Raw genomic sequence first — 14,215 nt, 5'->3', positions numbered from 1 at the left:
ATATAAAACATAAAATTAACATGACTGGTTTTACCTCTTCAGCTTGCATCATTTTAAATATTTCTCCAAATTCTGACTTTTTACCTGTATTGATGACAACACCCTAAAAAATAAAAAAACTTTTAACTGATGTTGTTACAATTGATTCATATCTAATTTTTAATTTGCTGCTGTATAAAACTATAGATATTAGCTCTTCTGTATTAGGCTTTTTTCTTATTTCAAGAAAATGGTGGAAAATATATAAAATTAGAAAAAGGAATTTTTTCTTCATGCAATGAGAGAGAGACACCATCAAAAACTCCCTGTCCATGAAATTATCTAGCAAGCATCAAGTACTTACTCGGCCACTGCCACAACGCACAAGAGTTCCCATAAATGCCATATTCTGTTTTCTTGCAATTCCATTGGTTTTTATCAAACTACTTGTCACTTTTGTTGCTGGTTCCGTTTCTCCTGTAAAACTACTTTCATCTATGGCAAGCTCAGCAGCCTTGGATAAAAAGCAAATATTTAGTACTAAAATATATAGATAGAAAAAAAGAAGTATATCTGAAACTACAAAAGTTTGCCTTATTTCAGTCACCAATCCTCTTCAGAAATTACTCCTGTCTGTATAAATTAAGCAAAATATATATTGGGATTAGGATTTTAAACATTGTTTTGAAATACAATCTAACTTATCTGTAAAATATTGTCATAGAATGATTTTACACGTAAACCTTCCATTTTATTTTTAGGTATTTTTGCTCTTTTTTTTTGCTGAAGAAATAACTATTGAGTTTATTGTATGAATCTAAAAAATTAAAAATGCACACTCCTTGTACATTAATCATTTGATCCAATAAAATCCAGGTAAAATGTAAAAATGTCTTTAATGCATTACAATTTGGTAATATCTTAATCATGATTCTAAACTAGGCCTAACAGTATCAAAAATTTATAAATATTGACTGAACTTTATACCAATAAAAGTAAAACCATTTTGGTCATCAGAACCATATCCAACCCAATACTGAGTGTTTTTTTTTCACAAGGGCAAATGGTATCATTACATTTTAGTCTTAAAAATTGTCTCATCTCTTCTCAAATTAGTTACAAAGATATAAAACTACAAAAAAAGTTTCAGATTTATATTTCATTTTGATATGTATTTTTTGTAACAAAGGATAAATACAAAAAAAATAAACTGTTCCCCTTAATTGTAATTTAATTCAAAAAGTGAAAAGTAGAAACAATTAACTTCCCACCTGTATTGATAAAACTCGTTAACAAATGAAATAAAGCTGCATGTCTTTGAAGTTCATATATATATATTTTTTTAGTTAAAATGAATGGAAAACAGTGAATACGTCTGTATGTGTCCACAAGCTGCTAATGCAGTTTTGGAGCTAGCATGATGAAACTTTTCAGATTAACTTAGTCTAGGGTTATGTTGCAAAACAGTCCAATATCTGGTCCATGCTCTGCTAAAGTTTGTGCTGTAACACCCACTAAGATTTTAAAAAATACTTATGGATTGTATCTATTCAAAGCTTATCAGTATAGCTTGTGGGTCATTCCATGTCAAATCATCCAGGGGCTGCAGGTGACCCCTACAGAATGCCTTGAAAAAAATTCAAATGTGCTCATCTACCCGTATAATGAAAAACTACCAAAGATTAGATCTCTTTTAGCTCACCATATTGTAGCCTAAATTAATTTGTGTGTGTGAATAATATTATTCTATTGTACCTAAGTTTTTATACAGTGAACCAACTGTTTAATGACTATTACAGATTTCTTTTGTTTTCATCACAGGTAAAAAATTTAAAATTAATTTATAACAAAGAGCCTAAGAAATTCTTTTATTTGCTGTACCCTCCATTTTGAACTGCAGTTTTGTCTACTAAAAACTTATCAACACAGCCTGGTCAATGAAAAAAATGAAAGAATATACAATGAGGTTTCTTACAATTGTAACATGTAAAAGTATTTAGGGAGTTTTTACATCTTTTTCTACCTCCCATGTTGTACCCTACATTACTTTAGATGTGTGAATAATATTATAATATTGTGCCTAATTTATTATTTGGTATTAAGCAGTAGATCAACTGTCTAATGATTATAGATTTCTTTCAACCAGAGATCAAACTGAAAACATAATCTGTGATGGAGAGTCTAAAGTATTCTTTTATTTGTTATAACAGTTTCTGTGAGTGTGTATATGCAAATGTGTGTCTTCTATGCAGAATCACATACATGTATATTTCCAAATTTCTTCCCACAAAGTGAGTTACTGTAGTAGTTCCTAACCACCAGCTCACAGGAATATTTCAGATATTCCACAATATGGTTTAAATAAAAAAAATTTTCATAAAATACTGATACTTAGGTATATTGTTTTACAATATAATTTAAAAATACTTTTAAAATTTTAATATTGTATGAAACAGTCCATAACAGTTTGCGATTAGAACTGGCCCCCAGCTCAGAAAAGGCTGAAAACTACTGAATAAGTATGTGATGTCATTGGGTCAATGATTATATTTTGCTAACAAGCACGTGTGAAGCCCAGATTTCAGGTAAGTATTTACAGATGTATAACAATGATACAATATACAGCTACATCATCAAAAAATCTAACTTAGATCTAAAACTTTTCATTGGCCATCATGTTTTAAGTGTCCACATTTCAAATACAATTTTGTTTGTAAGTTTTTAATTTCTTGTGGATGATGCTAAATTAGTCTCCAATATAAAACAAAGACATTGTTAATGAAAAAGAAAATCTAAATAACAGCTGCTTATCAATGTAATACTTTTATGGTAGGTTGCAATATATGGTAAACACTATTAAAATAATTTTCATGATTCTATCAGCATCAACAGACATCACTATGTATTTAAAATATTCACAGGGCTCAAGAATTTTCACCATCTCAATATAATATCAATTATGGATTTCTGATTTTTCAGTATACCAGTTGGGTATTTGGGGAACTATCAAACAGAATCAGAACACAGGCCCATGTGCCAGTACTTCGTGATGCCTTTGGTCTCTATGTAGCTTAAATTGGTTAATGAGGCTGAAGCATTTGGTATATTGAAATATTAAAAAAAAAATTTATACTTTATTACCTGTTGCACTTTTTATACACTATATCATCAGTTATTAATTATAATCCTCTTTATTTTTGTACTTTCACTTTTATTTTAAAAGTTATCTGTTGTTCCAAAGAGTTATATTTAGTTATAACTTACACACAATGAAAGCAGTTCACTTTGCCTTGTTATCGGCTTAATGCTGTCCTGCACATTTTCCTATTTTAAAATTACCAATATTTCTCATTAAATGTTTCTTTTATGGGAATGGTTGACAATGATTTTTTCACACATTACGTGTACAGTTAAGAAAATTAAGAAAAAAGGTATGCCACTGAAAATTCTAATTTCACAATATATATATTTTAAAAAATAGTACAACTCTGTTTTTACAACAAATATCTGTATCAAATATACATGTTTGCTAAAAATAAAATAAAGATCTGAAACTGAAAAAGATTAATTATGGTCTGCTAGAGTACAGTGAAATAAAGACCTAAGTAACACTTTAAATGTTTCAATAACGAGTAATTAGCATTTCTCTATTATTTTAACATGTCCTGCAAAATTATTTAAACAAGTAGCAACATGTCATCACTTAAGCATTAAAAAACAAGTCATTGAAAGGCAGATATTAAGAAAAAACACAGAATTGCCATTTAACATAAAGAATTCAGCAAACAATTTAAATACATTATACAAGCTTTCTTGTTTTTACCAGAAATAAACCTATGTTGTTAAGTATTCCAGTATAACAATGCATACACACATTGACAACTATCCAATGCATTCATTCCTTGGATCTGTTTCTGTACTCTAACTTCATTTAAACATAAGCACATGCTCAAAAATAAATAAAATCTCACCAATAATTAGCAGAAATGATCAATTAGACCCACTGGAAATTTTCAGTGGAAAATTATTATGTAGAAAAAAAATCCAAGTCTGATAACTTACCTTGAACCTGACTGGTTTTTACCAATCAAGTTAAAAGAGCATGTTCAGAACAACCTAACTGTCCACAATATAAAAATGGGTACTGTTAAGATTTCATTTTGCTTTCATAAAATATTTTTGATAACTTTTCTCAATTACTGTTAATATCTTATTTTTCTTTCATAAATTAATATTTTTGATAGCTTTTCTCAATTACTTTATTTTACACATATTAGATAAATCCATACTAACATAACCTAACAGTTATAAATATATTTAGTGACATATTTATTATATAGTAATAAATACAAGGGACATATTAAACCCAAATACTATGGACACTTACTTCAAAAAGTCTTAGGTCAGCAGGAACCCTATCACCCACATTAAGCAATACAATGTCACCAGGTACCAGGTTTCTTGCTAAAAATGTTTCCACTCGACTCTCTCTCAAACTTGAAATAAAGACAAATTGTGATGTATAATAAATTTGTGTTATATTCTACAGAAAAGCTAATAGTATAGAAATCACTGATTCTTTCTAATTTTCTTCACTGTTTATGTATTTTATAAAAGCACAAGATTTCAGGCACAACAGGCCTAGAAAACAAAGAAGCAGGAGACAAAGTAGCAAGTTTTGTAAAAAACACCAAAGAACAACAACATATATCACGAAAAGACTTCAATCATAAACTGAAACATTAAACATTATTAACCTTACTACACAAAGGGGGCTTTCAAGCTAATCATAAGCTGAATGCCTGAAGACATTTTACACATTTCACTGCAACACTTAACAGTGACAAACTCAGAATTTATGTTCAGCAAACAGTGTCAGAGAAACTACATATTATTATACAGAATCTACCACAATGATAAAGCATGTAGGACATTCAACACCAAAATTAATGGTACTTTGCATATTAATTTCTTTTCCTTGGTGACCAATGTTTGCAAAATGAAACTGAAATAGTAAAAAAAAAATTGTGTCTGTATAATAAAAACTTTTTCCTCAAGCTCTTAAATGCATGAAATGCTAAATCTGAAAATATTCTAGATGTAATGGAAGCAACCATTCAAGTTTGTAACTGCTTTGCCTAGTGAATTCAAGTATAAGATGGGAGGATATGGAACATATAGTACAAGTGCTAATTTTGGTAAAATATATATATATATATAGCATAGTCGCACTGTTGGCACCAGATCAAAGTTTTACCAATAACAGATTCAGCAATCAAAATCTGGTGACAATCAGAATTTGTAGAACATCCTATCACAGAAAACTGATTTCTGAGAAACTAAAAACACTGTCACCCAGATCATTTTCACAAAAACACAGATTCAAAAAAAAATAAAAATTGGATTTTTTTTTTTGTATGGCGCATTTAGTGATAAGTTGAACCATTTCAAATTTAATGAAACTTCAAAGTATACTCTCTGTAGTCATTTCAATTTTTAAGCCAGTGAACAATACTATAAAATGACACCAACAACTTTATTCTACATAACTGGAATTTGGCCAATAGTGTTTAAAAATAATCAGCAATCAGTAATTTTCGATTGTTACATGATTAAGGAAATAGTCTTGTTCTAGTAATTCTGCAAGATCTACATGTTGAAAATTGCCATGAAGCCAATTTTTAAAGTTTCATACACAAATACATATCAAACATTCTTCAAAGAGGCTTAAAAAAAAAGAGAGTAAATGAAGCAACAGAAATAATTGAAGATCATTTCTCTTAGCCAAGCAGAGCCAATGGAAAAACTCGATAGAGTACAGCTCTTTCCAAAGTTCTGAATAACTAGCCAAGCATAACAGTGCAAATGGTAAAATATTTCTGCAGAAGACAAGAAGTGTGCCAGACATATAACAATATTGCACGTACTTCTTTGAAAATTTAAAACTTAAATGTTTTTACCTATGATTTCCAGTTGATATGCATTTGTTGTATATTAATTGTAAAAGTCCCTTGCTGGTACAGCGGTATGTCTACGGATTTACATGTTTGTGGTTTTTTAAGATTTTGGAGAAAATCGGCAAAATATTCTTGGTGTACAGATGAAATGACATACTTGGCAAAATGACAAAGACCTGAAGGAAAATGAATTCTGATATACATTTCAGAACTACAATTAAGGGGACACTCACTGAATAACATATCTACATAAATAAACTTCAATATGTGTGCACATACATGTGTGTAACTGCTCTTTTTAACACTTTCACATTTCTTGATCAATCAACACCAAAGATGACAGAAAAACAGGAGGACATGAGGGAGGTTATGGAGGATTCATTCACAGACCAGATTTTCAAATGCACTGAACAAGGGTAAAAGAGTGAAACAATTTATTAATAAATCTGTAAGCTATGCCAGCACATTTCAGATCTTATTGTAAATAAATGGTGTTATTGTTCTTAACAAAAAAAAAAAGAAAAAAGTTGGTTTGTGATTTCTATTTTTAAAAGCATATGTGGTTCTTTTGTCAGTAACTATAAAATACTTTTCAGTAAGCAAAAAAAAGTTAGTTTCAGGCCCTGTGAATTGAGTATAATTGATATTTACAAATTAAAAATCTTACACACAGACATTAATAAATAAAAGGTGAGAAATCTGAAAACCTTATTAATAATTAGTGAAATTATGCATTATAAAGAAACATGCCAAAATGTACTGTTCAAGAATTATTTGAATTGCTTATCTAAAATAAACTGTAAAAGAATTAGTAATTTCTTTAACTACAGTGGTTTGTAATTAAATTAAAGTGTATAAATACCAAGACATAGCCATAGAACCACCATCTGGTTTGTTTTGAATTTCACACAAAGCTACATGAGGGCTATCTGCACTAGCTGTCTCTAATTTAGCAGTGTAAGACTAGAGGGAAGGCAGCTATGTCATCACCACCTACCACCAACTCTTAAGCTACTCTTTCACCAACAAATAGTGGGATTGACCGTCACATTATAACACTCCCACAGCTGATAGGATGTGACAGTGATTTGAACCCACAATCCTTGGATTACGAGTCGAGTGCCTTAACCACCTGGCCATGCCGGGCCACCATCTCTTAGAACCAAACATTTTTCAATGAGATCATTACTACAAGAAGCTCTTTAACTTAAAAAAGGCAACAAACTTGTAAAATTGCTTATTTATCATTATGTAAGACTTTCTTTCATAGTATTTAAGTTAAAAATGCTATATAAAAATTCTAATTATAGAAATAAAAGTAAAGAATGACATTCAATTAATGAAAAACAACTCTTTCTCTTACATACCAGTTACAAGTGGGTGGGACCAGTTTATTAAGCTCTTCTAAAGATTTCTCAGATCTATACTCCTGTAATGAGGTAATCATATCAAAATTATTTTTTTATACAAGTCTCTAAACATATAAGCATTATGTTTTGTAGTAACTATTTAACTGTAACTTACTTAAAATTTGTTTTTACAAGAAGAAAATGCTTCATTTGTAAAAATAAAATTGGCAAGATTTAAGAAAAGTACCTCTAGAATTCATGAAAAAAATTATATTTGTGAAATAAAGTAGAATTTGAGATACATAATTTAAAGTAATTACTACAAAAAAACAAACACCATAATCACAAAAATCAACCTAAACATTACTATAAATTTAATGTTTACCAATATGCACCAATCTTATATATATTGCAAACCATGGTGTTTGTCCCCCTTTAGGTCCTCCAAAATTTTATTATGTTAGCAGGATATTCTGCAATACATTGTTAGAAACTGATTGTTTATTTTTGAATCTTGCACAGAGCTGCACAAGGGCTATCTGCACAAGCTATCCCTAATTTAGCAGTGTAAGACTAGAGGTCAGGCGGCTAGTCATCAACACCCAACACGAACTCTTGGGCTACTCTTTTACCAATGAATAGTAGGATTGACTATCACATTATAACACTCCCACAACTGATAGGGTGTGACAGGGATTTGAACCCATGACCCTGGGATTATGAGTCAAGTGCCTTAACCATCTGGCCATGCTGGCCCAGTGTTAGGAATTAATCATCCTATCATTATGATTTCAAAATGTGACATAACTTAAAGAATACAAATGTAGATTTACCACGTTATACTGAATGGCTCTTACCATACCTGAAATGCTTAACAATTACCTTTAACATTGGGTAATATAAATAGCTCAAAACTTTGGCTCTAAGTGAAACCAAGAGGGCAACACAACTAACTTTTTTTCATAGTCCATCAAGTAATTTTAATTGATAGATTAACTTAAACTTTTCCCATCACTGGGGATGGATGCTTTTGCTTGAAAGTACCTATTATTCAAATATTTTAACTTATATTTTTAGTAAATGTGAAATTGCTTAAATGAATTTACATTATCATTTATGTACTATTTATTCAGCTTTGCATCAGCATTTGTAATAAAGGTCTGAATCAATTTAGTTATTTAGTGATCTTTCCAATAACAAATTTGGACAGTTAATAGCCTTAAACAATGTGTAATTAATCTCTTTGTAAACATTATCTCTACTATGTTTAACTCTAATAATAAATTGACTGAAATATAACTATTTGCTTAAGACTGAATACTGCAGAGATTAGAAACATGTTCATGAAAATAAAACCAATTTATAATATATATTTGTTAACCAATGCTTAACGCCAAACAAAATACTTAAGTGCAAGATTACATTATTTCTTAAAGCATATACTTATAACTATAGGTTTATAAGTTAGCCCACATACCTGAACAAATGCTACAGTGACAACAATGAGAATTGCCTGAAATAAGTTCAAATCAGAGTATATATTAAATCACTATAGTTGTCTGGTGAGAAACAATGCTCTGTTAAAAAACAAAAATGTAACCTCAGAGTACATACACATTCACTGCCCTACAATAAAACAGGACCACCTCCAGTGAGTGTTTTATTATGTACACAAAATAAATGCAATGTGATAACTTGTATAATATAATCATTAGGTAAACTTGCAGTATAGAGAAATGTTTAGTACTGTGTTGCATAAAATCCTTCAATTAAAACTTTATTAAACAAAAATATTAGTTGTTTCAGAGATCTGCATGGTAAACATTTCTTTTTATCACAGTGATAAATGCCATTCCTTCACTCAAAGCTATATTCACATTTTAATGAAGAATTTAAACAGTTTTTATTCTAAATCTCTAAATGGGTGAAATGGAGTTTCTGTTAAATATCATCTTAGACTTCTATACTTTTATAAACTAATATTCATCATTAAAATACTCTAATGCTAAACAACCATATTTTTTAACCAGAGTTGACTTATCAGAATTGTCTTTTTAACACTCAATATACATGTCAAAGTTTGATAAGTTGATTTTTAACTAAAACTTTCTACTGGTCTCTTTTTTAATTCCAAGTATAACTTTGGACATTTTTGTAATATCTTGATCTGAAATTTTATACCATCTCAGCAGAGTTCATATTAGCTTCCAGACTGTGAGATAGTCCATACACCCATTAAAAATTCCATAAAAAACATAGTAATGACTGCTCATATTATGTAATACGTGATCTGGTTCTTCAGCCATTTTCTCCAAATTTTCATTAACTCTACTGATAAAAATGGCCAAAAAAGGCTTCACAATGCTTACTTGTCTGCCATTGTAAGGTAGTTAATTTTGTGCAAAAAAAAAGAACATAAGTCTATACAACTCACTTAAACAAACTGCATCTTTCTGGTCAACTATTATTGAAAGGAGAGTTATTTTGGTCCAATATAGTTTTATAAAGTTACTATATCAAGCCCTTTATTGGAGTAAATTATTTTTGGTCTTTACTTGAATAGCTGAAACTGTGACACCTCCTTCTGTCCCATATTCAGTCTGATTAGCAAACTGGGTGTTGAACAATACAGTAATACTAAAATACAGTATGGAAGGAATATCATGCTGCATGTGCATCTAATATAATAGCAAGACATATTTACAACTTGTGACAAAAAATTTCAGTTTTTTACTTTGGTAATTTTCAAATGAATGCCATGACCACCAAGGAGAATTAAAACCTTGATTTTTATCATTGCAAATCCATAGTCTTACCAATGTCTCACACAGTGATATGAACAATGAAGTAGCATATAGAGAAAGAAGTGATTTTTATTGCTAAACAGCAATTCAAATGCAAAGTTCTTATAATGTTGTGGATTTTTTAATGTTATTTTGTTTTATTATTTTTATCTTTAGAAATTAGAGTTGAATAGCAAAACAACCAACTAAATTTAGTAAGACTAGGGACTAAAATAGTACGTACAAGTTTTCAATTTTGGAATCAGTAGTATAACATTAGGTTAGGCTTAGTACATGTATCAGTTCTTCAGGCTTAGTTTTAATTCTACAAATAATAAAATAGTTAAGAATAGTTCAGGGTTAAGCATCCTTAGTTTGTTAAATGTGATAGAGCAATAATTAGGTTTTATTTGGAAACTCTGGACCACTATGCACTTTTAGGTAAGCTAGTAGTGAGAATGTTCAATTTATATGTAGAGTTTGCAAGTTGGAGGAAAAGCTGAAGGCTATCCTAACTAAAGTTGAGGAAATAGAGAAGTATAAATTGTGGGAAATGACAGCTGGATTTCAATACGAGCTCAAGCTTTTACATGTAATGAAGGCATCAGTTACAATTAATAATGACATTCAGAAAGTTAGAATGTATTAGGGTTAAAAGTAGTAAACATAATTGCCAAAACCCTATTCTATTAAGCAACAAATTTCAGTTTTTATGTAGATTTTATGTAGAGGGTGGAAAAGCAAAAGGATTAGACAAAAATATGGATTATGAACTTAAAAGATGTTGTAGTTATAGGTAATTCCTTGAAACACCATGTGGACAGAATAGTCTTCAAGGTAAATGAGGAGAAGAGTTAGATTATGCTACCCTGGCACAAAGATGGAAGGTATATATAACTAACAGAGCAATAGATATAATGAAAGGGACTGGCAACAATACAGTTTTTGTTATGCATGTAGGGGCTAACAATATAAGAAAAAGTGGGTCAGAGCAGCTACTTAAAAAATACAGGGAGGTGATAAAAGTATTTAAAGATAAAGACCATAAATTAATTGTGTCAGGGATACTACCATGAATTAATTGTGGAAATGAAGTTTTGAGTAGGTCACTTGGGCTAAATGCTAGCCTGAAATTAATATGTAAAGATGATCAGGTTAACTGTTTGGACTTATAGAATCAGCTCAGTGGGAGAAAGGAACTTTTTACAATGGTTGGCACATTTGCAAGGGTTAACAACTCAGCTGTAAGGGAAGTTTTAAACTAGGACTAGATAATGTTGAGAGTGGCAGTAAACTAGATGAAACAAAACTAAGATATAGAGGAAAGTTTAGCCTAGGAAGTCAGCACAAAAGTAGTTATAAAAATAGGCTTAATTGTTACTATTGTATTGCTAGAAGTATAAGAAATAAAATAAATGACCTTAGGATATTGGTAGAAGGTTTTAATGTAATAAGAATAACTGAAACATGGTTAAACACAGATGATTTTGGTGACAGGAATTTCTTTAAAATACATTGTTATAGGTTACTTAATAGAGACAAAGTAGTAAAGAGAAGGAGAGGTTCTATATGTAAATGTGAGTTACATCCTGTCCAAGTTGAGAATATTAAGGACGACAGCAAGAAGATTGAATCCATTTAGGTTTCTGTAAGTGTATATCAAGAAAAAAAGGTCTTAGTTTTTGTTACAGGCCACCAAATGGAAAAGTTTAAATTAGTGAGAAACTCTACAGTGAGATTAAGATTTCATCTGTTAATGAAGTCATAATTATGGGTGGTTTTAATTTCAAACATATTGGTTGAAAATTGCTAGGGTCAAACTTTGAGGAAGAAAGGTTTCAGAAAACTGATCAAAAAAGATTTTTTTCACCAACTGGTCAAAGAACCTTTTTGAAATAATGCTATATTAGCTTTACTGATAGTTTCTAACACTGAAATGACTGAGAGGGTGGAAAATTGGGAACATAAATGTACAAGTGACCATTGTTGTGTTAGGTTTAATGTTTGTTGCATATGGAAATTGGGATAATGATATTTTGATTCCAAATTTCAAAAAAGCTAATTTTGAAGGGATGCAACAAGAATTATCTGTTGTGAATTGAGCAGTTGAGTTATTTAGAAACACTGAGCAATGTGGATAAATTTTAATTTTTTTTTTTTTTCAATATTCAAAATAAATATATTCCTTACAAAAAGAAAAGGGTAGTTGCAAGTAAAAAAGACCAGGTTAGCTCATAAAGTAAAAAAGATAAATTTAAATAAAAGCATCATGAATTTAAGAAATATAAATTTACCCAAGTTACAGAAGATCAAGAAAGTTAGTCAAACAAAAAATTAGGACATCAAAAAAAATGTATGAAAAAATTTGGCTGAAAATTAACAGTCAGGATTTTTTAAAGAATATTAGGGGTAGACAAGATGTTAGAATGGGGATAGGACCTTTGAAGGATGATAAAGAAAGTCTTGTATCTGATGACTAGGTTATTAAATTCTGGTTTTTCTTCAGGTTTTACTAATGAAGACTGAACCAGTATTCCTCATCTTGAGCAGCTGACAGACAAAAGCAAAGTTGAATAAGACAAGTGAAAAATTTATGAGCTTGTTGAAATAACACTGTGAAGTTTAGAGAATGATAAGGCTCCTGGACCAGATGATATTTCTCTGAGGGTTTTAAAGGAGGTCAATGACTGGATATGTGAGGCACTTTCCACAATTTTTATCAAGTCCTTGAATAGTTGACAAATACCAACAGGCTGGATATTAACTAATGTCACTTCTACTTTCAAGGTAGATAGTAAAAGTTGTCCCAGTAATAATAGGCTTATTAGTCTTACATCAGTTGTGGAAAAAGTTTAAGAAAGTCTGATAAAAATATTTTGCAAAGTGATTTAATAATGTTTAGAATTTTATCACATAGTCAACATGTCTTATAAATATTCTGTTATGCTTTGAAAATGTTACTGTATAGGTAGATGAGGCTGAGGGTGAAGCTTTGGTGTATCTCGATTTTTCAGAAAGCATTTAGCAAAATGCCACATAAAAGGCTTGTAAAGAAACATCTATATACGTGTGGGAAATAAATTAGTTAACTGGATAGAAGAGTGGCTCAATGGAAGAAAGCAGAGGGTTATTACAAAAAATGTTCAGCCAAACTGGACAAGTGTTGCAAGCAGTGGACCTCAGGACTCAGTCTCAGGACCACTACTATTTTTGATTTAGCTTAATGACAAAGATGAAGAAATTCTCAAGACATTACTTAAATTTGCTGATGATATCCAGATATCTGGTGTTGTTGGCTGTGAAGATGATGTTGCTTTACAAAAGGATTTAAATCATTTAGTGAGTTGAGCAAATAAATGGTAGATAGGTTTTAATTATGATAAATGTAAAATACTTAATGTGAGTTATCATAATTTGAATTATAATGTTTCGGATGGCAATAGCCTTAATGTCATGAAAGAAGAGGATCTTGGTGTAATGGCTGATCAGTTTTCTTAAGCTATCCAAGCAGTGTGTTGTCGTTTGCTTGTGGTAGGACAAATAGGGTTTTAGGTTGTATCTCAGAAATATTGAAGTCTAAAGACATTATAATTTTATTGGTAGCCACATTTGGAGTATTGTGTTCATTCATGGGTTGATTTCCTTACAAAGAACATTGAATTGTAGGAAAGGGTTCAGAGAAGGGTTTATAAAATGGTATGGAATGGAAGGGTTGTCATATTAGGAGAGATTAAGATCCTTAGAATTGTTTTCTCTTGAAAAAAGAAGAGTTAAAGGGGATCTGATTGAAGTGTTTAAGATTGTAAAAGGAACTGATAATGTTGATGCATCAGCATTTTTCATACTTAGCAGCTAGAATTATAGAACTGGGGAATGCAGATGTAGACTTAGGCAAGGTAGAAACCGTCTTCAGCTGAGACAATCTTATTTTTCAAATAGGGTGGTTAGTCTATGGAATGGGTTGCCTTCAAATGTTGTGGAGACAGTAAATTTCAGTGTCTAAAAGAAAGCTTGATACATACATATGAATAATAAGAGCTGTTTTTTTTTTAATTTATTTATTTAATAGTTTTAGTTTGCTCAAAAGATGGGACAGCCGAGATCGATCAATAGGTCCTTTGTTGTCCATAACGTTATGTTACATAAA

At 30.5% G+C, this 14,215-nt stretch overlaps 1 protein-coding gene across 1 annotated transcript in view; it reads right to left on the bottom strand.

Annotated features, from left to right (window-relative positions):
- SPoCk (secretory pathway calcium atpase) overlaps positions 1–14,215 on the bottom strand; it is a 74,587-nt gene that overhangs the window by 41,305 nt on the left and 19,067 nt on the right. Inside the window, 5 exon segments of the mRNA XM_076468992.1 lie at positions 35–103; positions 344–493; positions 4,367–4,475; positions 7,304–7,365; positions 8,763–8,798. Of these exon segments, the coding sequence (XP_076325107.1) occupies positions 35–103; positions 344–493; positions 4,367–4,475; positions 7,304–7,365; positions 8,763–8,798 (426 nt within the window).

Source organism: Tachypleus tridentatus, chromosome 12, assembly GCF_004210375.1.
Source record: "Tachypleus tridentatus isolate NWPU-2018 chromosome 12, ASM421037v1, whole genome shotgun sequence".
Lineage (NCBI taxonomy): Eukaryota > Metazoa > Arthropoda > Merostomata > Xiphosura > Limulidae > Tachypleus > Tachypleus tridentatus.
The sequence above is the reverse complement of the archived record's forward strand: the minus strand, read 5'-3'. Positions and strand labels throughout refer to the sequence as shown.